The sequence below is a fragment of the Ipomoea triloba genome, chromosome 9 (genome assembly GCF_003576645.1).
Source record: "Ipomoea triloba cultivar NCNSP0323 chromosome 9, ASM357664v1".
NCBI lineage: Eukaryota > Viridiplantae > Streptophyta > Magnoliopsida > Solanales > Convolvulaceae > Ipomoea > Ipomoea triloba.
In genome coordinates this window covers 6,001,515-6,027,900 of record NC_044924.1, presented here as the reverse complement: position 1 = coordinate 6,027,900, position 26,386 = coordinate 6,001,515, and the positions used below count along the sequence as shown (strand labels likewise).

The 26,386-nt window shown below is 35.0% G+C and overlaps 4 protein-coding genes across 6 annotated transcripts; 2 read left to right on the top strand and 2 right to left on the bottom strand.

Moving 5' to 3' along the window:
• The first annotated feature begins 1,344 nt into the window (after positions 1-1,344).
• Positions 1,345-2,828, top strand: LOC116030580. The gene is made up of 3 exons (XM_031272881.1): positions 1,345-1,513; positions 1,952-2,278; positions 2,482-2,828. The coding sequence occupies exons 1-3, from the start codon at positions 1,417-1,419 to the stop codon at positions 2,649-2,651; spliced, it is 594 nt and encodes a 197-aa protein (XP_031128741.1). The 5' UTR covers positions 1,345-1,416; the 3' UTR covers positions 2,652-2,828.
• Positions 2,829-5,327: 2,499 nt separating this feature from the next.
• On the bottom strand, positions 5,328-9,230 carry LOC116030744 (phosphatidylinositol:ceramide inositolphosphotransferase 1-like). Its single transcript, XM_031273064.1, has 12 exons — positions 8,612-9,230; positions 8,389-8,478; positions 7,818-7,904; positions 7,660-7,728; positions 7,415-7,495; positions 7,197-7,268; positions 6,490-6,550; positions 6,296-6,398; positions 6,095-6,190; positions 5,957-6,003; positions 5,755-5,870; positions 5,328-5,671 (listed from the first exon to the last, which is right to left on the bottom strand). The coding sequence occupies exons 1-12, from the start codon at positions 8,642-8,644 to the stop codon at positions 5,591-5,593; spliced, it is 936 nt and encodes a 311-aa protein (XP_031128924.1). The 5' UTR covers positions 8,645-9,230; the 3' UTR covers positions 5,328-5,590.
• Positions 9,231-17,832: 8,602 nt separating this feature from the next.
• Positions 17,833-21,911, top strand: LOC116029297. The gene is made up of 4 exons (XM_031271233.1): positions 17,833-17,935; positions 18,052-18,138; positions 20,513-20,675; positions 21,161-21,911. The coding sequence occupies exons 2-4, from the start codon at positions 18,070-18,072 to the stop codon at positions 21,733-21,735; spliced, it is 807 nt and encodes a 268-aa protein (XP_031127093.1). The 5' UTR covers positions 17,833-17,935; positions 18,052-18,069; the 3' UTR covers positions 21,736-21,911.
• LOC116029296 lies at positions 21,896-25,937 on the bottom strand. 3 transcript variants are annotated; one of them, XM_031271230.1, is made up of 3 exons: positions 25,785-25,937; positions 22,540-24,953; positions 21,896-22,429 (listed from the first exon to the last, which is right to left on the bottom strand). In XM_031271230.1, exons 2-3 carry the CDS (start codon positions 24,868-24,870, stop codon positions 22,139-22,141), a joined length of 2,622 nt encoding a protein of 873 aa, XP_031127090.1. In that variant the 5' UTR covers positions 24,871-24,953; positions 25,785-25,937; the 3' UTR covers positions 21,896-22,138. The 3 variants fall into 3 exon arrangements, with proteins under 3 accessions (XP_031127090.1, XP_031127089.1, XP_031127092.1); XM_031271229.1 differs by having other exon boundaries at positions 22,540-24,948; XM_031271232.1 differs by lacking the exon at positions 25,785-25,937 and adding an exon at positions 25,410-25,594.
• Between the last annotated feature and the right edge of the window lie 449 nt (positions 25,938-26,386).

Here is a 26,386-nt window from a genome sequence, read left to right as displayed (position 1 = left end):
AGAGTCAGTAGTACTCCAATAAAATTAGTGAAAACAACATAATTGAAGTTAGTTACGTTCATATTAGGCGTAATAAACTTGCGTGAATAAATTGTGTTTAATGAATATCACATAATTGAAGTTAGTTACGTTCATATTAGGCGTAATAAACTTGCGTGAATAAATTGTGTTTAATGAATATCTCTGAGGGAGGTCAAGGAAAAGCCGACAGAGTAGAAAATTAAAATAAAAGCTGCTTTCAACCCTAAAATGCAAATAATTAACAGAACGAAAATGATTGTGTGATTTCGACGAAATTTTATTTTATTTTATTTTATTTTAAATGCGACAATAATATTGTAGAAACTTCTAAACGTTGAACTTGAATCTTTAAAGCTGACTTAGAACAATATGGAAACACGTCTTCAATTTGTTAGGCGTCAATTGGAAATTAATTAAGAAGGCACCAACCAACTCAACATGCAAATTAAATTATTTAATATTTTATTTATAGAAATTTAGATTTTTTTTTTAGGTTACTTGAAAAATTGATTGTCATTATTTAAGGGTGTGCAATAGATAAATTTTGCTTCTATGCAATAATACTTTGTGTGATAAATTTGACTTTCTAGTACGTTTTAAAATCATATTTTATTTGTTCAGTCACTTCTTTCAAAAAAAAATTAATTTTTTTACTTGAATTACATCATGTTGGTGATGATAAATAAACGTATGGTCAAAGTGTAGAAGAATTTTCACTCAACAAAGACATAAAACCATATTTATTACTCTATCTCATTTATGTAGTATTAGATTTGATTAATGAGACCTGAATGAAGTTACTTACAACTCAGTTGTTAAGTTTAGTATTAATATATAAAATTTATATTTTTAAAAATTATATTAAAAGTAATATTTAATAGTAAAAGAAAATAAACAAAGAACAAAGAATTGGTTTGATTAATAAATATTAAATTGAATATTTAAAATGACTAAGAGAGTATTTTTAAGACTAATCTAACTGAATTTTGATACGAACAAATGAAAATAAGTAGATCTAAAGTTAGGATAAAACATACCCTTTTTTCCCATTATTCTTGTCAACACAAATATTTGAATTTGATTATTATTATTATTATTATTATAACTACTATAGTATTCTTATAGCATAAGGAATGCATGGGCTCCACTAAGGGTGAAGGTTGCCATGGATGACCTACTACTACTAGTTGCCGTCCATCATTCCTCTTTGTGCAAATTAAACGAAGTTTCAGGGAATCCATATATTGACAGCAATTCTAGCTTTTATTTTGCACACGCCTATATATATTAGGTCCCTCCCATTACTGCTCCATCTCACCCATCAACCATTTTCACACACTTCAATTCATATCTCTCTCTCTCTCTTCTCATTTCTTCCACCAAAAAACCCAGAAAATGTATACAATTAAGCATCAAACATATATGGCTTCTTCACTCAATCTTTCTTTCATTTTGTTCTTCACTTGTTCTCTCCTCATCCATGTTACTCTTGGTACGTCTTAGATTTTCTCTTTTTCCATTCATATTTGTGTAGATTTCTTTTTTCCACTTTTGATTACACGATTATGATACCATTTTCACATTTGGTATTTAACTATATATTTTTTTCACATTTCGTCTAATGACATTTACATCTTGCCCCATTAGAGGCAAATGACTTGTCTTTGAAGAGCAAATTTGTCATTTTGTATCCCTTGCCAAAGAAGTTTAAGAAAAAAAGTAATGAAAATGATAATTTTACTCTTCATTAATAGTCGGGACATAAATGTGAAAATGATCCCACAATCGCATAGTAGAGGGATAAAAAGAGAAAAAACTTTATTTATGCATATATTAAACCATAAGATTGATGCATGTTTTGCATGCATGCATGGTGAAGATAATGTGTTACCGATGAATAATGGTTTTTTTTTTGTTTAATGATTATTAGGGGAGATTATATGCGAGGAATTGGGTGTGAATGTTTGCGCGTTTTCGATCTCGTCGTCGGGGAAGAGGTGTCTGTTGGAGAACTCGGCGACCGGCGACGGAAAGGTGGAGTACCAATGCAAGACGTCGGAGGTTTTTGTCCGAAAGATGGCGGAGCACATAGAATCCGACGAGTGCGTGAATGCATGCGGGGCTGATCGGAACAGCGTCGGAATTTCATCGGATTGTTTGCTGGACTCAATGTTCATCGCCAAGCTTTGCTCTCCGGCGTGTTACCAGAACTGCCCCAACATCGTTGACCTCTACTTCAACATGGCCGCCGGCGAAGGTACATAACATTTTCCTATTATTATTATTATTATCATTATTATTATTATTACATCAGGATAAGTTATGATAATATTTTTTTAATGATATATGATGCAACACTAATAACTTAATAGCTAGACTTTTGATTCTTTCAGTTTTTTTTTCAACTATTACATTGTATGTACTTAATATGTTTGTTTGTGTGAAAATTATAATGTTCAGGAGTGTATTTGCCGGACCTTTGTCAGAGACAGAGGAGAAACCCCCACCGAGCCATGATTGAACTGTTAAGCAGTGGTGCCGCAGCCTCCGGCGACAGCGGTAGTGAAAAGCTTATTGCTGATTCGCCGGCTCCGGCGCCGGCTCCGGCGCCGGCGCCTTCTTCTTTCTAAATCATTCATTAATTTATTGTTTTTTTCCATGTAATTTGTGCACCATTATTTGTGAGAGGGTTTTGTGTTGAGTCTGATAATTTGAGTTGGATATGTGTGTAACTATATTCTTGATTATTGGCATGGAGAATTATTTTTTAATGCAATGAAAAAACTAAAGAAAGTTATTTTTGTGGATGGATCTGATCCAATATGAGCAAGTTTATGGGCTGGTATTTTGTTTATGGGGCGAATTTGAATGGCTTTTATTTATGGGCCGAATTTGAATGGCTTCCAATTCACTTCGAGAATAAGAATAAGAAATGAATGGGGGAGATTCAAGAAAGGAGTGGGGAAGAAGACATATTAAAGAGATAACTTTGTGGTCCAGTGGCATCAAACCCTTCCCTTTATACGGGGGTGGTGGGTTCGAGTCTCAGTGGAGGCAATACTAATTCGTAGTTATGAACAAATACTGCATTTAACTTGCACTAAGTAGAATGCCCTATTTAGACTTAGTGGCACTTGGGGTCGTTCCTCACACTAAGTAGAATGCCCTATTTATACTTAGTGGCAAAGAGATAATGATGAAAAAATAATGACATAGTTGACATGACATACATTGATTACACTTAGATAGGTTATGACACGTGTAAGTTGTTGATGTGATAGTTGGTAAGGTGAGTGTATGTAAAGTTGACCTATCTAACAATAATGATCAAAGAAGTCCACTAACATAGAGGCCAGTACGGCAGTACCTACACATGTAGGTACTCCTTGGGTTGAAAAGTACACATGCAAGGCACATGTAGGTCCTTGGGTCGAAAAGTACACATGCAAAGCCTCAGGTCAAGAAGTGCACATGTTAACTCTCTAGTTGCATCAAGAGGAACCCTCTAGGTTGGGAAGTAAACCACGTAAGGCATGTAGGGTTGCGCTAACAACCCCCCTAATCAAAGATAACAATGTTGTGGGGAAAGAATAATTCCATCATACTTTAGCTCACACTTCATACTCCTCGTGGCACCAGTAACCCTTTTCCCCACATGCGGCGGATGCGAATGACTTCAGTTTGGATTCTCCTTGGTTCCCTTTAAATCCCTTTTCCCCACATGCGGATGACTTCAGTTTGGATTCTCCTTGGTTCCCTTTAAATCTTATCAAGCACCGGCTAATCCTTTTCTGTCACGCACCGACTCTTCAATGCAAGCATCAAATGATACAACACTGAACACTCAAGTTACGTTCTTAACTTCACCAGACAAATTAACTCATAAGTAAAAATTTGACCAAACTAAAATACTACTTCACAATTTCTTGTAAAATTGATGTAGTACCGTATTACAAATCTTTTCTTTTTTAATCATCATGGAACCATATGTGAATAACTAGTACGTTAGAAACACCCCCCTAAGTATTCTAGTGTAGAGCATACGGCACATTCAAATATTAGAAAATAATATAGCAGAAGAAAACTAAGAAGGCCGGAAAACAATAAATTATGTTGCCGTAACCTTTGCTTAAGTTAAATTCTTCAAATTCGTTGTAAATATTGTAACCACCGCAGTGTCTTGTCACCATAATCTGCTCATCTTAGCATATCTGTTTAGTGTTTACAGATCGAATCTCAAAAGTGAGTCCATCTGTACAATTATTGAGATTATGAGAGTGACAATTCGTCACTATTTCTGTTTATCGTAATACCAATTACAAATGACAAGTATATAATCTACGAAGTTAGTAACATATCTAAGTAATAATAATAATCTTCAAAAAAAAAATCTAAGTAATAATAAAAAAAATACAAGCTAACTGTACTGTGACATGTGTTCAAAACATGGGGCCCCTAGGAAGGTTAATGCAACCGCCGCCTTAACTAGGTGTCTAGGTTAGTTGGTACTTTGTAGGGGCTAACAACATTACTGTCTTCCCACCGCCGCTACTTCCAATTATACCCACAGCCACATGCCCCTCTCAGTTAAGGCACAACACAACAGTTGAGAAACAAAATGAAGACACTAGTTTCCGGTATAATAGGGTAGAGAAGAACACAAGATCAAGCCATGACAGTCGGTAATCACAGTGGGAGAATTTCACCTTCTTGTGAGTATCAGTTATCTTCTCACATAACATTGAATCACCGTTGGTGTGAGACCTATGGGATAAGTGAAATTTCATCTTTTGTAAGCCATGACAGTCGGTAATCGCAGTGGGAGAATATTACCTAATTGTGAGTATCAGTTACTGATCTTCTTACTTAACGTTGAATTACCGTATGGAGTGTGAGGAATTTCGTCTTTTGTGGGCAAAATAGACGATTGAGTCACTGTCAAAGGGGTGAAAATTTGTGTGTTTTATGGGCAAGAAAATGTAGGGCAGGGAACATATTGCGTGCTCTTCTGTAGCCTGGCAGTCCACATGGGAATGGGAGAAGAAGGGGCATGTGATGTCTGGACACCTTAAATGCAAAGGCTAGGCTTTCCCAGTGATGGGTCAACATTCAAGACCTTAAACTTGACAGTAGACAGGAGGAATGCTGGGTCCTAACAAAAGATATGACCATTCAATTTGCACCAACTCCCCCATCCCCTTCTGTTCCATTGCATAGATGGCACCAGAGGTGTTCAGTTTAAGAAATGTGATGTTACCTTAAAGAACAAGATTACCTTTTAAAACATAAATTATGAACATTGGGGAGAATATAATAATAATTGCATCAATTAAGAAACTTACTTTAATTCCATGATACATTATGATGTTTACATCAAGTGATTAACCATTAGGATCAAGACAATGGGTATTAAGAAGCATCACTTGAGATTTGATTCCTACTCTACAAATCAAAATTTACCAGACAGTGGAGACGAGGGCGGATTCATCCATATAAACAGACTTGTAAGTCGAAGTAGTTGTTCCTAATTGATCTGCTGCTGCTGCTGCTGCTAATAACACTTCTAAATCTATCCCCCATTCATCAACCCTTCACCGTGCACCGTGTTTCCGTCTTCTGTTATCTTCCCACTTATTTGGGTTCTTGGCCTCTGAAGCAACAAAATGAATATGTATTATCATGAGAAAAAAAAAAAAACATAAGATAATACCAGGAAAGATGTTATTTTCATACCTTGTCTGCAAGATCTCCAGAATTCCCATTCAAAAGTTTGAGGTTCTCGTCTCTAGTCTTGTTGTCCTTGGTCAATGGTATCAAAAATCCCGTTGAACCAGAGCGGTCAGGCAATTCTGTGTAAATATGGTCAGTGCTTTAGTATTTCTAGTTTGGTTAAAGAGAAATGAGAGCGAGAGAAATTTTGTGGCTGCATGCAAACCTGGTAATTTTCTGTCAACAAAGAACACCACCAGATTCACGGTGTACCTGGAAAAAAATTCAAATGAATAAATAAAAAAAATTGTTGGTTTTTAAGGGAACAGATTATCAAAGAAACTGTAGTTGAATAATCCCTCACCAAGCCACGACAACATCAACTGTGTAATGTTTGCGAGACGCAACAATCAAGAAACTTTGGGCGATAACAGCTAACCAGGCACATTGCTTGATCAACCTAAAGATTCCTCAAAATTATTATGGGCTAATCACCTAATCAAAACTGAAAATATACCTCCCTGGCTAACGAAAGCAGCCAAGTCAAGACAGTATGAGAATATACCTTCGTGTGCCGTATTTTTGATATGTCCGAACAAAGACAAGAGAGAATATCATATGCGATGAGAATATTAGATCCCCACAACCATAAAGTATTCCCTGAGGAACTGCAAATTCATAAAAATCATGTAACTCACGAGAATAAAGTCAAGATAACAGATTCAAGGGAAAAACAAATTATGCGTAAGTGTCACCTACAATTCATAAATAGAAATTCTACAATACTATCAGGGCGAGGAAGCGTAGCAAGCTTTGAACCCTGCATATTGCAGAAATAAATCTCCTGTCAGAAGTGTTCATAGATAAACACAAACACAAAAGAAAAGAAAAAAAGTCTTAAAACATAACAGTGTTGCAAAAATCCCGCCTAGGCGCTAGACGCTGGTCGACCGCCTAGCGTATCACATTAAATGGTGGTCTAGGCGGCTGGCCGGCTAGGCGACCGCCTAGGCCGCTTAAGCTCTGCCTAGGCCGCCAAAGCACCGCCTAGGCCGCTTAGGCACTGACCGCCTAGGCGTCAACTAGACCAACTAGGCACCTACTAGGCCTTCCAATCGGTCGATTAACTATTGTTCTTTTTTTTAATGGGTTATTTCACTCAAAACAACATCGTTTTGAGCGAAATAATCCTAAATTGTACAAACTCTAGATATTTTTTAGGTTAATATTTAATATTTTAGTATTAACGATTAAAGTATTAAATAATTTATAATTATTAGTCTTTAAAAAATTAAAAATACTTAAACAAATTTTTAAAAAATAAAAAATAAAATAAAAAAATACACGGGCGCCTAGGCGCCGATTAGTCCCCGGCTAGGCGTCCTAGGCGCTCCCCGAGTGCCTAGCGATTTTTTCAACCATGGAACAGAACAAGATCTTCATAACACTGCAGTTTAAGCTTTTACCTCCCGACAGTGATAATTTGGACCAGGAAGTTGTGTAGAATAGAAAGTTATAATCCGAAGAAATTGACAAGCCTGCATACAAAAACTCAGTTCACATTTCAATTGTAAATTAATATTGATCTTCCACATATGGTCCAAACATATATAATACAACTGGATTTTGTCCAATCATTTAATGGAGATATGAACATACAAATACATGGAGATAAGAAACTTACAGCTAAGAAAGCCAAGACCCTGCACCATATTAGCACAGTGTAGATCTTTTTGCTCTTTAAAATGAACGGATGGAAAGTCCACTGCAGCATAACAGAGAACACTATTTAAAAATGAAAACGCTAATAGGAGTAGATGATATAAAAATTTACTGCTGGTAATATAGAAATACCTAATCAACTAGAGTTATGGATCACTTAATTACACCCAAAGTCAAACCAGAAACAGATATGCAAGGATTACTCACCAAGACAAAAGACATAAAGATGGAAGTGAATACTGTCTCACTGATGTAAGCCTTGTCTTGACCAAGTTCCTAGAGTTTGTTGAGGTAAACAAAAGAAAATGAGCACGAATCTTCTCGAAAGTAAATGCAATCAGACATATGGAAGAAGCATTACTCACCGGAAGAAGAACGAACCCAACGTCCTGTAGAGTCGGTCCTGGCCGATGTATGTAATGAACCCCTCGAGCAGCCAGTCCATGGATGTACTGGAGAATTGAGACATAGATAGATTCACATTTTAGGCATCTAAAGCACAGTTACAGGAAAAGAAAGGAAAGAAGTTACACATCACAAAAGAAAGTACCAATAGATAACAATCCCCTAATTTTAAACAAAGCAACTACAACTAATAATTCATGATGCTCTTAGCACTCAAGGCTCCATGCAAAGCACTCAGAAGATAACACTGGCAAACACATAACATCAAGTTTTCTCAGCATAAAATGTATATTTCTAGCCAACATGGGAAATAAAGCCTGATAATTATACCAGAGATAAAGTCAACTAGAAAACTAACTTAGCCTAAAATTTCAACCATAGTACTAAGCAGTGAAGCACTGCAGCCTAGATTAACACAACCATGTGGTCCCATAAACACCTATACAGAACTTAATCACAGGCTTTAAGCTTCAAGAAAACCAAGACCACACTTAAACCGAATAAAAATTAGCATTTCCACTGAATCACAACCTGACAAATTAGACCTCCAAGAAGATACTTCCAATTCTCGGCAAGAAGCTTGATCTCTGCTGTAGTCTCTGCACAAATTCTCTTCCATAGCTTCTCCACAGAACAGAAATAACAAACAAGTCAATCAAGAAAATGCCTTATTTTTGTTAAAAGAGAAAAATAAAATATGGAATTTAAATCAAACAAGTATCTTGAAGCAATATAGCACAGAAAAAAGACGAACCTTTGAAGCCTCGCGACCAATGTAAAGCGACATCTTCTTCGTCTGTGTGCACCACTACCACCACTTCCATATTACATCACAAACCTACTGCGAAGGTCAACATCGCTCATCCCGAGCCCCTTTCTACCTCGGAAAACAACAACGCAATTCCAATTCCGACGACCCGAACTCGGCCACGATCGCCAAAAAAGAACAATTCCGGGAACCGGCGGCAAACGACAAGGAATCCGAGGATTCCTTCGACGTAAAATCAAACTACGGGATCTCAATTCGAGAAGCGCCCAAATTAAATGACAACCCGAATCCTCACAATCGGAGAAGGAAAATTTCAAAGTCTGAGGAAAATCAATTCCACAATGGCAATTCAAAGATATAAAGAAATTGACCGATCGATTCCTCTATCTGCATAGTGTATTTACGCGTGTAAAATTTTTTTGGTTTTTTTTTTTTTCTCTCTTCAGTTCTCTCTCTATATAAATGTATATTTTATCTGCGTCTCGGGTGATTCGTCTCCTTAGATGCTAAGACTGCTAAAAACGCGAGTCGAACACGGAGCGGCAGTTGAGTTCGAAAGAGAGAGAGAGAGAGGAGAGGGAGGAACAAGAGAGCCTTTTTAAAACAGTGGGAAAAGGAAAATCGCCGGTACGAGAAAAACTGTCTCCCTTTGCGAAAATTTGCTGGAAATTCGAGACTGAAAACGACCTTTTTTTTTCTTTTTTTTTAATACTTTGCCTTTTTTCCTTAATTAAAATAATTATTCATATACTTCGTATATTTTTTATTTATTGAATCTAAAGTAAGAAAAAATCATTAATAAACTATTTTATTATTTCATTCAACTAATTTTTTTTATCATCCGACAAAGAACTCAATCAAACTAGCGTCTATTCATAATATTACGATTGTGACAGACAATGTTACTTCTCTCTATCGAGTAGGCTCCAAAGTTCATTGGATGATTATTAAACTCAACCCAAGCACACTTCCTTCTATTCTTCTAATAGTAATCGTGACTAGACCGTCCACTACTTTGTCCGTTTCACGGAAGGGTGGGGGGAGAAGAGGTATAAGTGATTTTGACCTCCCATGCCTTCACTCTGGAATGATTTCACTAACTAGTCTGAATGGTATAATATCATCACTAATCTAAATGACGATCTCCTTATAATCACTTTATATCAAAATCTTTCTCTCACCTCTGCACCATGCTCAATGAATTGCATCAAAAATAGCCCAAGCCTCCCATTTGACAATGTTCCTAATAATTGAAATAAATGCTTAATATTAAATATTTGTCAATAATCATATAATTACTTAAGTTTCTATTAGTTCCATACTAAATTAAATTTTACTATTTCGTACGATTCAAATTACTTAATGATGTTAACATAAAATTTAGAGCCTTAGAGGTTAAGAGAGGGATAATATATATATATATATATATATATATATATATATATATATATATATATATATATAGATAGACACGTACATACACCAAACACCAATATCATAAAAATATTTTTTAGTATATTTTCATAATTAAAAAATCTCTCGACAAACTGCACATAGTAGTATATTTTCAAACAATAATTTAGTAATTATTTTGATTTTTTAGTTTAGTTTATCATAAAATATATAACCAAACTACCTGCACCCGGCGTCCTTGCTCTGTTATGCGACCTGCGATCATGGCAGCAAAGAGTAAACCACACGCGCAAACAGCAAACTAATAATCTCACAAAACATCCTTAAAGGGTAGAAAAATGTATAAACAAAACAAAAAATAATAATAATAATAAAGTGCGAAATTTTTAGTTGGAGCTGTTTGCAATGCTTTGGCGGATTCCAAGGTCACGGGCGGTCGCGGCTCGACGGCCGAGACGTTATATTGTACCACCACACCTCTGCCGTTAGTCCACTACTGCTTCCTTTTATTTATTTATTAAAAAAAAAAAAAAACATTTGAATGTTTATTGGATTGGGGAAATCCAGGAATCTGTCCCCATCCAAACAGGCCAACACTTCTAACAGAACCGGCCAGGAGCTTGACAACTCATTTTACCATCATCAATCTCACCCCTCCCACGTGGCATCATTAACTTCAGAAAAACTTTCTAATCCATATACTTCATTTAATCTGGTCCCCCAAATCTCTCATTTAGTATGTCTGTCTCTTTCTCTCCCCTCTTAGATTTATACATCTAAATAATAATACTTCCATCTTATGTATGTTTTGAAATTTGAATGAAAAGATTTAACTGCATTATTTTAAATTTATTTTTTTATTTTAAATTTAACATCAATATATAAAATTTATGCTACTTTGATTTATTTATAATTTTAAACAATAAAAGATTGCATGGATTCCATGACAACTCTAATCGAGAGCTAAATTTAAAATTTTATAATTATCAAGCTAACTATATGATTAATTTAGCTAAGGTTGCTTATTACTATATAAAATCATTATAATATTGCATACAAATAATGTACTCCGTAACAATTATCATTTTAGAATCGTGGTACGACATTGGTCTATGGTTATTTTTTTCTTCTTATTTTTCCATTCAGTTTTCCTCTAATGACTAAATAAAATAATGATTGTCTTGATTTATTTTAACTTGTATAACCAGGCTAACCGCAAACTAAAGCAGTCAAGATGGGTTTAACTCAACAAGTTGGGCCTATTTAACATGTTTTAAGATGGGTTGAGTTAGTGTTTTTCTTTTGGGCCAGCCTTATAACCATCAATTGTTTTATCATGGATTAAGGTCCACCTTATATTATAGACCATTGTTTAAAAATTATGTGTTTGCAATTAATAAATTATGTGGCTGTAAATAAATTGAAGGCACATAATATGTTAATTACATGTACATAATATGTTAGCTGTATATTGTGTGCTTATTGTTAACCTTTTATGTGCATTCAATTTATATACAAACACATAATCTATTAACCGTGAGCACATAATATGGATGTCATTTGAATCAGGATTCACAATCCAAAGTGGATTATGGTCCATAATATAATTTGCAGTATAACCATACTACCCAAAAAATATATAATGTTTATAAATAATGTTATAAACTATAAAACCTTATATAGAGTTAAATTAACAATATTATGGTTATGTTAAAGGTTCAAATTTTGACTTATGCAAAAATTAAGTTTATATTTTAAAATTTTAAAACTAAAAGTGAATTGACGGGTTGGCCCGTTTAGCCTACCAACGTATCATATATAAAACTTATTTAGATTTCATGTCAACTATTTTTAACCAATTACTTGATGGCAACCTAAAAAAAAAAGATTCGATTGCACAATTTTTGTAAGTTCAAATATGTATTTAGAACTTTTTAGAATTGAATGACATATTGATATCCTCCTCCTCATCCTCCTCTTCCTTCGAGCTATTATATACATAAATTTTATTTAGTATATATTTTTGAATAGTAATTACAATTTTTAATTCAATTTGTACTTCATAATGAGACAACAACTAAAAATTATGTATCTATATGGTCCATAGAAATTTTAAGATGTAATATTGAACTTTGGAAATGTGCGAGACTATGTACCTAAGTAACGTAACAATGATAGTTGAGTGTAACCTTTTATAATGCAGCAGACAATAATAATAATGAAAGATATTAGCATAGTAGTACAATTCAAGCCCACCACAGGCATGTGATTTAATTCATCAAATAATTAACAATTATTTGGATTTAATGATTGTATGATACTTCTTACTCGAGCTGTCTTTGCCTTTCGTTTTATAATCAAAGCACATTATAATTGAAATAAAATCTCCTTTAATAATTTATATAATCAACCAAACAAATAATGTCATGAACTGAAATCATGACACAACCAAGGCCCTATGAAAATGGTTTGATTCTCAATTAGTCAATTATCTTGAAAATTTGTGCAATGCTGTTTTAACAACTACAATAATGTCTTTATATTTCAAAAAAACTATAAATGCCCATTATTTTAATTTATTCACAATATTTGTCATTGTTGGTCTAAAATGATTAATTTCTTAAATTTATTGAGTATAACTTTAATAGCGTAAGGTAACCCTTGATATTATTGAAAAGAAAGATTTTTTAATTTAAAAAAAAACACTATTGATACGTTGTTGATGACTTTTGGATTCCTAGAATCAATATGTATGTACATACAATCAAACGTAAAAGGACAAAAACCAAAAGAATTGAAAGAGCTGGTCACACTCAATGCGGGACACAAATAGAATTATCGGGTTAGTAGAATATTAGATCAGATTATGCAGGACGACAAATCGTCGTGATTGTCCGAGTATAGTGTAATAGTGGATTAGTAGAGAAATAAATCACAGTAATTAAACAATTTGTTATGGCCGTGTTGGGTAAATAATCAATCTATCAATCAATATTGACTTATTTGACTACTATTAGTTGTTTGGTTAATGAGCTTTTTGTAACTCAAAAATGCTAAAATTCAAAAGGCTACTCAAAGCAGCCTTTTCAATTAGCTTTTTTAGAAAAGAAATTATACCAAACAGCTATCAGCTAACAGCTAATTTATCAAACAACTTTCTACAATCAGCTAATATTATCAACAAATCATACTTTCTAACCCAAACAACCAACTCAATCAGCCAACAACCATTTACCAAACAGGACCTATGTAAAATTACCAACTCCTAAGTGCTTACAAAGAGCTCACTACATTAAGTATAACTCATATACTATAATATTTAGGACTCGATCTTATATTATTATCCATAATCTATCAATCATAAATCAACTAAGTTCTTTATGAGTACAACATACTCTCTATGTGATCGCAAGGGTGCGTGACGAGTGGTTCGTTGGTTACACAAAGTACGTCCGAGGAAATGAACAACGCGGCAGCACGGTATGCACTGCACCACGACGAATCAGGGGTGGCTGCTGACCGGCCTAGCCTGGGTGCTTAGCTTTTTCCAACGTGAGGACGACGTGTCGGGCCTATTGTCCGCTGGGGCATCATATATCGCGCATGGCCAGGCTGATGATGTCTGGTTAGAGCATTCATGCAAAAGCTATGGCGTTCGTTAATTCTCATCACTAATATAATTGCGCTTTGAAAATGACATACATTTACTTTTATCCAAATTAATATAATATTGTATCTCAAAGACAGCCATGATCTAGTAGCTCCCACTGAAACCTCACCATCAGTGTTGTAATCGTTCGACCATTATTTTCACACAATATATATATCGTATAAAGTCCCTAAATAAACAAGACATTTAACTTATATAGCATCGTGCTATTATTATTTAATTTTTTTCAAATTAATTTACTTTGTGTTCTATTATTATTTTTGGACAAAGTTATACAAATTCAAGCTTTAAAAAAATTCACATCCATTCTAAGTAGATGAATCATGATTCTCATAATTAAAGGTTACAAGTTTGATTTTTGTGAACACCTTATTAGCGTAGTGGCTACGAGTTTTAGTCCATTAAGATTTTAGAAGAATAAAGATATATTTTTAATAAAATAATTAATTAAGATATTGGTCCTATTGGGTAAGATAGTTAGTTTATCAGCTAATTTTGGTATTTGACCACTAGCTGTTTGATTTGGTTAAAAATTTAATATAAATTTTTAGTTAGTGAGCTTTTTTGTAACTATATAATACTAAAATTCAAAAAGCTGCTCAAATCAGCTTTTTTCAATTATTTTTTTGAGAAAAAAAATTATATGCCAAAGAGCATGTGGTCTAGTGGCACCCGATTCACACTCCCATGTGAAAGGGTGGGTTGCTTCATTAGGTTGAGAAAGTAGCTATAAATAGATACTACATTGTAACAAAGTCAAGAGTTAGTAGTACTCAAAAAATGTTGACACTTGTAATGTAGTGGTTGACTCAGCACTTACTCTATTTTAGACGAGTAATTGTCCAACAGAACGTCAAACAAATTCATCAAAATAGACATTGGGACCAAAATTGACTTATTTACCAAATTTGAATCTTCTACCATAAGAACAGGTGATCAACATTTAATTTTCCACTTCAATGAAATTGACACTTTAGTTGTACTTCACAATGCATGGCTATGGATAAGAGCTCTTTGGATTAGATGAATATATATTTAGCCGAGGAAGTAAAAATGCAAATCACATAAGAGAAGTAAATCATATTATAAAGATTCTATGTAATTAGTTTGATCAATAGATTGTTTGCAAGAATTGAACTCATAATCTTTTAATTAAGTATTATAATTATGCTATGCCTACTTGGTTCATCCATTTCGAAGCAATATATAATGTAATACTTTTGAATGACTACTTAGTTGTTGGACACACTCTACGGTTTCATCAAACATGTGTGCTCACAACTATTGTATATATATATAATTTAAGGTCAGATATAACAAGAAAATTATTTTTAGTTAGATTACAGAATAAACAGATGTCATATTAAATAAAATTTATAAAAATCACATAATGTCAAGTGTTTTTAAAAAAGTATAAGAAGTCCATGCATACTTACCACATCATTGAAAAAAGTATTGTTTATGAATCATTGAGGACCCATTGAATAAGATTAATTTCTAGTGACTAATCTACGATTTATTTAAATTTGTTGTTTAGTTTGTTTATTTCTTCTCGTTTTCACTATATGAAAAACAAAAATAAAACTATTACAGGCAATAATTGAGAATGAACATCATATATCACTATTTTTTTCTTTTTAATTTATATGTAATTTTGTAATTGTATGACTATGTAGTTTTTTTTTTTAATTATAAAAATCTACAACCATTAAATATTATTTATATGTAATAGTTTATAAACTACACAAAAGACTTGATTGGGTTATGTTGCGTGTATCTGTTTAACAGAAACCTGCTGACAATTTTTTTTTATCACTTAGCATCCAAACGTAGCTTGTCGAAGCTAAGCAAGTTTCTTAAAATATTTTATTAAATTATTTTCTCCTTCTCTTTTGATCAATGTGATAGCAATAAAAAAAATAATGAATTAAAAAAAAAAGAATGCAAAAGTGAAGGAAAAGAAAAGTGAAAAAGGACAATTGTTTTCTTGTGTGGGTAATCTAATGAACATGGTAAGAATCCCAAAGAGTTAGAACAAAAAGGAAAAAGAGAAAGCTGACAGCAGAAAAGCTTCAATCATCTTCTGTACGTATCTGTGTAAAAAAGGTTAAATAATATATGCAGCATCACATGTAACTTCATTCCAATGTTTCAAATTGGAGATAGATTGCCATCCAAAATGGCAATATGGAAGCTTCCTTTAGCTTCAATTCATTTCCAATTTCCTACACCTCATCCTACTCATTCACATGCCCATCCAATTTTACTGTGCTAACAACCAGTTAAAACCCAATCCCCTAGCTAGTTCCCCATTACACCTCAAGGGGTGTTTACCATGGATCCCACCTTAACCCGTGTTATGGTAAAAGTTGAATTTTCATTTTCACTTATCAGTATATGACTATTAACGTTATTAATGAGACATATAATCTTATCATTTTAAGAGCAATCACTAGTACACAACAGAAATAAAATGGTCTGTACAACATACCCAAATAGCTAATTTTATACTAGTGAGTGTTAGTAGGGATTTTCTCCATCTTTATTGGCTTCCTTTTTACTACAGAAACTCACAAAAGAAACCCATAAGCATTGAGCTTGCTTTAATATTTACATTATTGAACTATTCAATTTCTTGATATAAATTTTCTTGTATTAATGCCTAATGGGGTTGACTGTGGTTGCGGCACAAAGATGTACAAATTTATACAGTACGGAGTATTATTTAAGTTGAAGAATAACATATTAAATTTAAAATGTATTAAAAATTGAGAATTATATTTATATAATCATCAAGGTATATGATTAATTAAATTGTTGTATTGTGAAAGTTGCACCTATATGGCTATATATATCTAATTAAGCTTCAAACCCTAAAAACATATTTATGAATTTTTATTTTTAATAATTTTTTTAATTTTGTCAGCCATTGCAGTATGATCAATCAATTTTCACTAAAAAGTAAAAAGTAAAAGAAAAGGGAAGGATATCATCACCAGAGAATCTACAATTTCTCTGAAATTCTGAACCAAATCATCAAATTTCAGCAGAGGTCCCCAGGAATATTTCTTCTCACACAAACAGCCAAACTATACCTGACACTACATATTTTACCCCCATTGACTAGTTCATGGAGAAAACTCATCACACTCCTTGTACTTCAATCTAATTTCTTCCCAACCACTTAGTTTTGGGAAACAATTGCATTTTCTTGCATAAAAAGATAAAGAGTATAAAATATCTGAATATTGTATTCAATTGTCTTGTATATTCTTAGATTTTGGATAGTGATGTATGTTGTTTCTTGTCACACTTGGGTTATTCTTCCCTTGGCTTCTTACACTTGGCCTCACCTAGCTAGGAGAAAGTTCTTAATCAATTTTGACAAGTTGTTTTGAAATTTTCTTTCTTTTTATTACAAAAAAATCTGCAACCTACTCAAAAATAGATTCATGATTATCAAATTAACTGTCCGACCAATTTAACTAGGATTGCTTTCAGATTTTTTTCCTTTCATATGTAAAATACACTTTACTTTTACATTGGTGCGTGATTAGGTAAAAACAAGATTGAACTTACTGAGAGATATCATACAAAAAGTGATTTAGTCAAAATTGATTAACGGATAAGGGTATGGTTACTAACGTAAAGAATATGCTTGATATTAGACAACAAAGAAGATAAGAGTGTGGTTACCCATGTATATGGGGTTTGGTTAATTCCATCCAGCATGGTGCAAATACTAGTATGGAAGAAGGCGCAACAGAGTGTATGTGCAATCTCTCAAAGTGAGGGGTTCCTCATACATAAGAAGCAAAAATCTAACATATGTGTTTAACTAAGTTACCATGATTTATATCCTCATAAATGCTTTGTCGGGTCGGAACAATAGTATAGAATAAGGCGAACCAAATACCCTTTTGGTAATTTATACTTTTGGTTTAGCCCATTAAAATGTAACAAAGTTTCAATCCCAAATGAGATAAGGCCCATTTCATATAAGAAAAAGAATATTCAAAGATAGCCCGTTACATATATGGGCCAGTTTTTAAAATTTGTTAGAGCCCATTCTCCAGACACAGCCCAATCCACTTCCAAGCTTAATTTTCCACGGTGCAATAGCGTCGCGCCGTCGCCTCTATCAACAATTCTTCAGAGTTGTAGTCTTCCTGGTCAGAGGGATAACGGACTCCGTATAACTCGGATCTTCCAAAATCCATAGACGGGTAAACAAAAATCCTTTGAAATAAATTTGGATTATTTTTCAGTAATTTTCTTGGTAAATTTCGTCAGTTTAATTGATTGATAATTCATGTTTGTATGTATGTTAATGTGTATGCAGTTAATGAGTTGAGGTTCAATGGAAATTTCGAATTTCTCTGCACTATTTTCGACTCCTCGAATCAGTCGAATTCAGCTCTTCTACGGAGTAAGCTCTGTTTTTTTCTTTTCTTCACTTTCATTCCAAGATTTACTAAGTATGCGATTTTGTAAAGGTAGGGCGAGTAGTTCGAATCTTTGCCTGATGATTTTCCGGTATCACCTGATGAATAGTGTAATGCTGAAACACCTCATCCTACTTGAACATATATTTATAAATTGTAAAAGGAAACTGAGCAAAATGTTGTACTAGAAAGTGGTTTAGCCTTTAGACTGAAAATATTAAGCAGTATATTGAAGTTGCTTTATTTTCTTCTGACTGCTTTTAAAACATTTACTGTTTCTTGAGCAGAGACATCCAACCTGCACTATCCCATTTGGTAAAGACTAAATCATGTGGTTGTGGATTCTTCATGATCCATAATCAACTTAAACTTATCAATTATTGGCTTAAATAGGCTGGAATGTTTTTTACATTTTGTAAACCATGACCTTGCCAACCATGTAAAAATCAGATCATTAAATCTATGATTTTAAATTTTAATGATTGGATTAAATAATCTCTACCATACAATATTGCCCAAATATACTTTAGGGATAAGGCCTAAGGATCAGTAATCCGACCAACTATTTAGAGAAAGGAAAATGCTAAGCACCCCCTACAATTGCTACTCACTAATAGCCACTCCCTAATGTGGAAAAATGTCACATCACAAACACGCAAATACGCAATTGCCACATCAGGGAGTGGTTGCTTGTGAGTGATTAATGTAGAGGTGCATAGCATGGTCCATAGAAAAATAAAATTAGGTCATTGAACTAAAAAATTCCAAATAAACCTTTAAACACGTAAAAATAATGCAATTGAACCTATGGAAGTCAACAAGTTGCCCATCCAAAGTTGATGACATGTCGAATTATTAATTACTTGTATTATACATGGAAGCTCATCTGGTAAAAAAATGAAATATATTATTGTTAGTATTGTTGTTGTTATTATTATTATGATGATGATGATGAAAACTGAAATTACTGGCAAACATTAAAAAACCCGACAAACTCCGGTAACCATTGAAAACTCGAGCAATTAAAAAGGCATCAAAATTTTTACTTCAAGGCTACCAAATTTGTCATGGAGGCCATCTTCAATTGAAGCCTCCCATTCAAGACAGCATTGAAGACATTCCGCCTAGGACGTCGAGGCGTTCCAGATCTGGAACCATTTGCACAAAGACCAACCAGTTAGTCTTCGTGTTTGACGATGAAGAGGAAAGCCAGTCGAGGTCTTTTCATGGAGATGAAGGGCAGTTGGTCCTCGTCTCCACTTTAGTCGTCTTGGAGACCACTCTATTCCAGATCTAAATGTCTTGCCATGGCAACATTGGTTGCCAAGGTTGCCATTTGAATTTTTTTTAAAGTAATTTTTTAAATTCTTTGAAAGAGAGATGGAGTAGACATCTTACATGGACAATGAGTAGGATAAATATATGAGGTGGCATTTTACATGCCAAATTTCTTGTTGTTTACAGGTAATAATAAGTCAAAAGGGCTTAATTGCATTTTTTTTTTAACATGCTCGGGTTTATTTCGAGTGTTTTTTTTTTTAAGTTTGATGGCCTGATTTCATTTTCTTTAATAGTTGGATGGCTTATTTGACCCTTACGGCCTTACCCCTATACTTAATAAATAATACAATACATGTTTACCTAAGGTACTAGTTAGACTTATGAAATTTCTTCTCCTGGTATTATGATTAATGTGAATAATTTTACTCATGTCGTGTTGGTAATACATAGCATGTGTGAATACTCTATACTTGTAAAAGAACTTAGTGTGTGCTAATTAGTTGGACAATTTTCCAAAAAATTGAAGAAAATGGAAAACGTTTTTCCATGTTTTCCAGTTGGAAAAGATGGATGAACATTGAACAGTATCCATAGTTCGTCCATGTTGTCTTCTTCTTCTTCTTCTTCTTTTTTTATTTTTATTTTTTTTTTTTATTTAAATTTTATAAATAAAAACCTTCAAGTGGGATCCATTGTTTTTGGAGAATGGAAAAAGGTAGAAAAAAAGAGTGAAAAAATGGATTTGGAAAAATGGAAAAAGTGTTTGCATAATCCTTATTCCTATGTTTAAGAGAATCTTTGGATAGCCTTTTAAATGTAGGTTATTTAATCTATAATCTTTCATCCAATTAACTAAGCTTTACCAAACATTAACAAGGTATATCCCACAGAAAACATTTCCCATCCACTCAAAGAGAGATTACTTTGGCTCTTTTTGTATTTGAAATCAGGGGTTTCATAGCTTGCTAAATTATTTAATGGTTATTTTTATGCTGCTGCCTACATGAATGAATTACTCACAATTCTATAGAGGCTTTATACTGATTTCCTCTTGCAATTTTGAACTTTTAATTTTAGGGAAGCAATTTTAATGTCCGAAATCACATGACTCTCTCTGGTTCGGCCAATCGAATTCAGACTATGCATTGTTTTCCTTCAGATTTACAGAAGCAGTGCAATGCAAATTTTCCTGGAAAATTGGAGAATAGGCCAATGTATTTGCCTGCACATGGAATCATAAGTAATTTCTTTTTCCTAAATTTGAAACTTCTTGAAGCTTTTGTTAGCTTGTTTTCCTGTTGAACATACCACTGAAATAATGTATGTGCAGTGTGATTTCGCAGCAATGCCATAACTTCTGCTCTGTCCTGTGATTTCACAGCAATGCCATCACTAAGAAATCTTTACTTAATCATAGATGACTAGAAGCATAAAGAGAAGATTAATATTGTGTTCTTTTTGGGAGAAATGTCTTATGGAAATGAAAGAAAATGTCTTATGATTAGTAGACTACTGGCATGCATCACATATTACTTGTGGTCTCCAGTTATCAGTTAATTTAGCCTTATCCTGTTAATTACTTATAGTTTTCTTAGTTCAATCTAATCCTGTAGTCGTTAGATATGCCTTGCTGTTTGCATGTTAAAATAAATCACATCTGTTTCATTTATTCTTACATCTCTTATCTGCCATGGGTTGGTCTAATTATGTGTTTATTCAGAGCAGAATCTTCTAGGCATGCTTCCCGTTCATATTTTTTAAGGCCATGCCAAGTTAAAAGCGAGGACTCAGAAGGAACATTGAGTGGGGAAAGCATCTTACTAAATGAGCAGAGCTTGGAGCAGGAACTACAGCTTGCTATTCAAGAGGAGAATTATTCCCAAGCAGCAAAGATCAGGGATAGCCTTCGACTTCTCCACGAGGACACCAAGGCATCAGTTTTAGCAGCAAATGCTCGATTTTACAATTCGTTTAGAAGTGGAGATTTAGCTGCTATGCAAGCTCTCTGGTCCAAGGGTGAGAATGTGTGTGTTGTGCACCCTGGAGTAAGTGGCATATCCGGCTATGACCTTGTTATGGGAAGCTGGGAGTTTGTTTGGGCCGACTATGAATTCCCCTTAGAAATTGAGATCAAGGATGTCCAAGTTCACGTTAGAGGCGACTTAGGATATGTTACTTGCATAGAAATGGTCAAGACAAAGGGCAGCAGCTGGGGAAAACAGTTCGCCACTAACGTTTTTGAGAAGATTGATGGTCAGTGGTATATATGCATTCACCATGCATCATATATCGACTTGTAAAAATCATGGAAACTTGAAATTGCTAAAACTAGCTTGGAATTTGGAAATTTTGTATTCTATTCTATGCAGTAGTTTTAAACCCTTTTTATCTGTAAAAGACACTGTTAATCTATGTATGCATCAGCACTGCCCTGGACAAATGAATAGAGTATCCATAGCCTTTTTCATGTTAGAAATACTGTATTGCTGAGAACTGCTTCATTCCGAGTATTTTTACAACGGATCAAAAACTAGGTGCCTCAATGCAGCATATTAAAGCTACTCATTTACCAGTAGATTTCAGGTTTCATGTCTCTCTACTCACAGAAGCAATGGTGAATGACCATTTATTCTGTTTGAGATATACTAAGCTTTACATTTCTTAAAGTAATACTAAAACAAAAACGCCTTTTGCACTGTGAAACTAGATCCTGGCAACTGGGGAGGGCGGTGGTGACGGTACATATCTTGCAGGTCCCTGCCCCTGGACTGCAGTTGAAGCATTTGTTGTATCAGTTTCCCTCACAGTATCAGAGATGAACTTCTGTTCCAAAGGGTCTATAACCAACATGCTACATAGTTTCTGACTCGTTAGAATAGCGACGCATATGGAGAACGCTTCTAGCAAAGGGATTGATTGGTCAAATTGAACAGAGTGAAGTCCATTTTTCATAGGAGCCAAGCTAAAGATGAGCTTCCTCTCATGCTCTCCCCCCTATCGAGACGAGCAAAAGACCAGAAACGCAGAGATAAGTTATACAAGCATTTTCAAGAAAAGCTATTGGGAAAAAGGCAGAGAATGGGAAATAAAGCAGAGACTGATACCTGAAGGTAAAGTGCAATGCGATCTTGGTTGTTACAGTTTTTCTCCTGTTCGGTGAGAACTTGTAACTTGCAACCAACATCCCACCCTCCACAATCGCATAATCCACCGGATTTCCATCTTTCAATTAGTGATGATGGTGCACCTTTTTGGGGCAAACCATGAACACCACCAGGGAGGATGGCAATGATGTTACCGGGATTTTTATCATTATCCTTCGAATTGCTGTCTCCTGGAAAATGCTGGTTGCATTGATTGTCGCTGTTCACGATTTGGTTCCTAACCATAATGGCCGCAATCTCTCTGTCCGGCAGAAATGTAGGTGCTTGCTTGTCTACCTGTCCAAGATTGACACTATACAAGATGGATTCTCTCACAATTGATCCATCCTTGCTATCCTCAAAATTTGAGTTGAGGACAGAAGAATTGGAAACCTTCATCAGACCAATCATGTTATAACCAAATCCACTGCATTTCCCCTTAGATCCCTGGCTCATCCAACCTCCACTCTTCTTTTTAATTTCAGAAACCGTATAAAAAGAATAAATCAAGCATTCATCTACCTTTCCAGATTTTGGTAACTGTTTGACAGCAGCAACTAAAATGTCATTGCTATTGTCAACAACAAATCTGAAGGATGGGAGCCCATCCTTAATCGTAAGCTGTAGAAGAGCCCCAAGAGTTGAAGGTTGATGCTTCTTTTCGCAAAGGTGTTCATTACTACTTGCAGGCTTCAAGGTCATGGAATTTAAGTTTTCATTTCGTGGCTTGCTAGTTTCAGCAGAATGAATTCCTTTGGACCTAAGCAGCGGGTCAAACAACCTCCTCATAGGGCTAGACGACCTCCCTTTGCCGCTAGCATTTGCCTTTTCTCTGTTGCCACCACCCACAATGGGACTATCACATACCCCGGAACTCACTGGACCAGACTTGTGAACAGTATGTTCATCACTCGATTGTGAAACTGCTGATGTCTCCTTAAAGCTGAAACTTCTACTCATCCTACCAAGACTGAAGCTTAACCTTCTAATAGGTGATGGATGCCTGCCCTTCACTGCTTGCTGCTCGACAAGATCCAGATCCATTTGGGACATCTCGACTGAGTCCAAGGACTGTACACTGGATTTCTGATCTCTTAGACATTTAGCTTGAACCTGAGTGGGTGTAGTTGGCATCTCACCTTGATGCCGACATGTGAATAAATCTGAATTTACGCCCTGGGCATATGATTCATGTTGCTTCATTCCAGATTCACTAGAAGGTAAGGGGCATGAATGTGGAATTGGATACAGTTCTCTTGAGTAAGATTCTTGAGAAGAGCAGGTATCAGAATATCTATTCTTCTCCGGCTCTGCTGTGTCCTCATTGGATATTGTTCTGGATTCTGAAACCTGAGAAGTCTCCATGCACTTTGTTTTAGGAGAATGCTTTGCCTTTGGTATTAGAATAACAATATTTTGCGGCTCAGGAGCACAGTTCTGGATGGTAGGATTCACTTGGCTCTCTGCTTTAATCCTACTTCTACCATCTTGAGCATTTCTTCTGTCATTCTTGAACTGGTCTGAGAACAAATCATCTTTGCCTGATTTGGTTTTATTATCAGAAACTTTCTTTATGTCTTTGTCAAAGATTGTTTCAGAATAGCTCCTTCGAGAAGTAGGTTTTGAATGGACGTTTTTGTGTTGCCCATCCAATGTGCTACTTGGGGCTGTCCAAAAATCTTGACCATGCATGGAATTTCCATGGGCATGCTTCACAGGTTCCACCGGTTTTTGTTCATGAGATAAACTAGGAATTGGACCATGTGGTCGGGTGTGTTTGTGCTTGTTCTTGTGCTGAGGAGACGAGCCATACGCTTTAGGTGGCCTGCCAGCCACAGAAAACGAATCACCTCCTGAAGATGATGCTACTTTCCGGTGAGCTCTTGTAGGTGGCATACGTTCATTGTACTTCCATTTTTCTAGATGGTTCCAGTCAATAACTCCAAAGTTCAAAGCTTTTGCCCGGACGTTTTTATCCAATTCTGTTCTCTGCAGATACTTAGGCAAATTCGACATGTGCTTCACAAGCTCCTCATCGTTGTCTGCCTTGCTACCCAGTCGCTGCTTTTGGCAATCCGCAGAAGAGTTCAGCTGGACCATATTTTTATTCACGGCATGTTTTGGCACTTCGTGATGCTTGCTGCTATCCGCATGCCCAAACGGGTAATCATACTTGTCTTGAAACTTCGAACTGTGCTTTACTTTGGATACTTGGTTCTTTTCCTCCACAACACTCAAGATCTGTTGTTGCCCCGAAACCCTCCTAGTTGACTCTGCTGCTATGTACCCCATATTCCAAACAGTTTATAAATGATAATCGTTGAATTTCATACTGGATGGCATAGCATCTTATGCCTCATGCTTCACCAACTTCCCTTCAAAACAACAATAAAGAAGAAACTATCAAATATTATTGCTAATGGGGGTGACAATGTGACATAAACCTCAGTACATGAGAAAAACATAACTAGGAAATAACCATTTTACCCAAATGGGAGAAGGTTAATAAATCATCAGATATTACTGCAGTAGCAAATAAAGACATGATTTGGCTCAAAACCACTGCACTCTTCATGGAGGCTTCAATTTTGAGGGTGAAAATTATCAGAGGAAAACCAAAACAACTGGCCAAGAAGGTAAAAGCAGCCAAATCTAAACATCTTATTTACTAGTAAATTCAAGATATGAATCACACACCATTAGCCAAGACATTTATGACCAATATAGACATTGCCTATACACAAACAGACAACAATCCTTAGGTTTCAATGCTCATTTTGACCAACATGCACCCCTTCCACCAGATATAGAAAAGCATATATTAGCCACACCTTAAAAACATAGAATTTGCACACCAAAAAGTTGTAAAACGCCACAGATCATGGTACTAGAACCCCAAGATTTGCAGAAATGGATGGAAGTTCAGATCTTTCTCCAAGATTACACCAAAAAACTGCAAAATAATCCTGCCCAAAACAAAAACCCACAGATCCACACAAAAGTAAAGCTAAATCAACGGTAAACACACAGCAAATAGCATAAAAAAGCACTGAAGTTCAACACATTTGAGCTGTGAGTCAAAAGCAACCAAAGAAATCCATCAAAAGATGTATGGCGCCCACACATTCTGTATACATTTCACTTTTATAAGCACAAAAAAGGAAAGCAAATACACCTGGGGAGACAAAATAGAGGTGTATACTTACGCTAAACGCAAAGAAAGGAATTGCAGGGTGGCTGAGCGCAAGAAATCTTCCTGGAAGTAACTGAAAGGCGGTTTCTTCAAAGCCGGAGAAGAAAAGGGATCTGTGTAGTGGCTATGGATGGATACAGAGAGTGGTACACTAATACAGAGTGAGAGAAAATACCCGCGAAATATATGTAATAATGCGAGTCATAAATAAATCATAATAAAGCGCAGAGAGAGATGGAGAGTGGGAGTGAGTAAGTGAGGCATTTCTTTTCTCTTTTTATTATTTTTTTAAATTATTATGAGATAAATTTCCAGTCACTATTTGAAGTTGTGTTTTGTAAATTTTATTTTTGTGATCTTAGTCAGTAGATGATAAAGAGATAAATTAAGAGTTGACAGAACGTTTGAGAGGATGTAAATCATAGTAACTCAACTGAACATATTTATGTGTACAACGAGGCCACTCACTTTTAGAGGTTACTTCTACACCGTCGCAGATTAAATTTCTGATTTTTTTTAATTATCAAATAACTAACTGAACTGATTATGCAAAATACATATCGGATGCATTTCGTTTTCAATCGAACGGTTAAGAGTTGGAGTGGCGATAGCTAC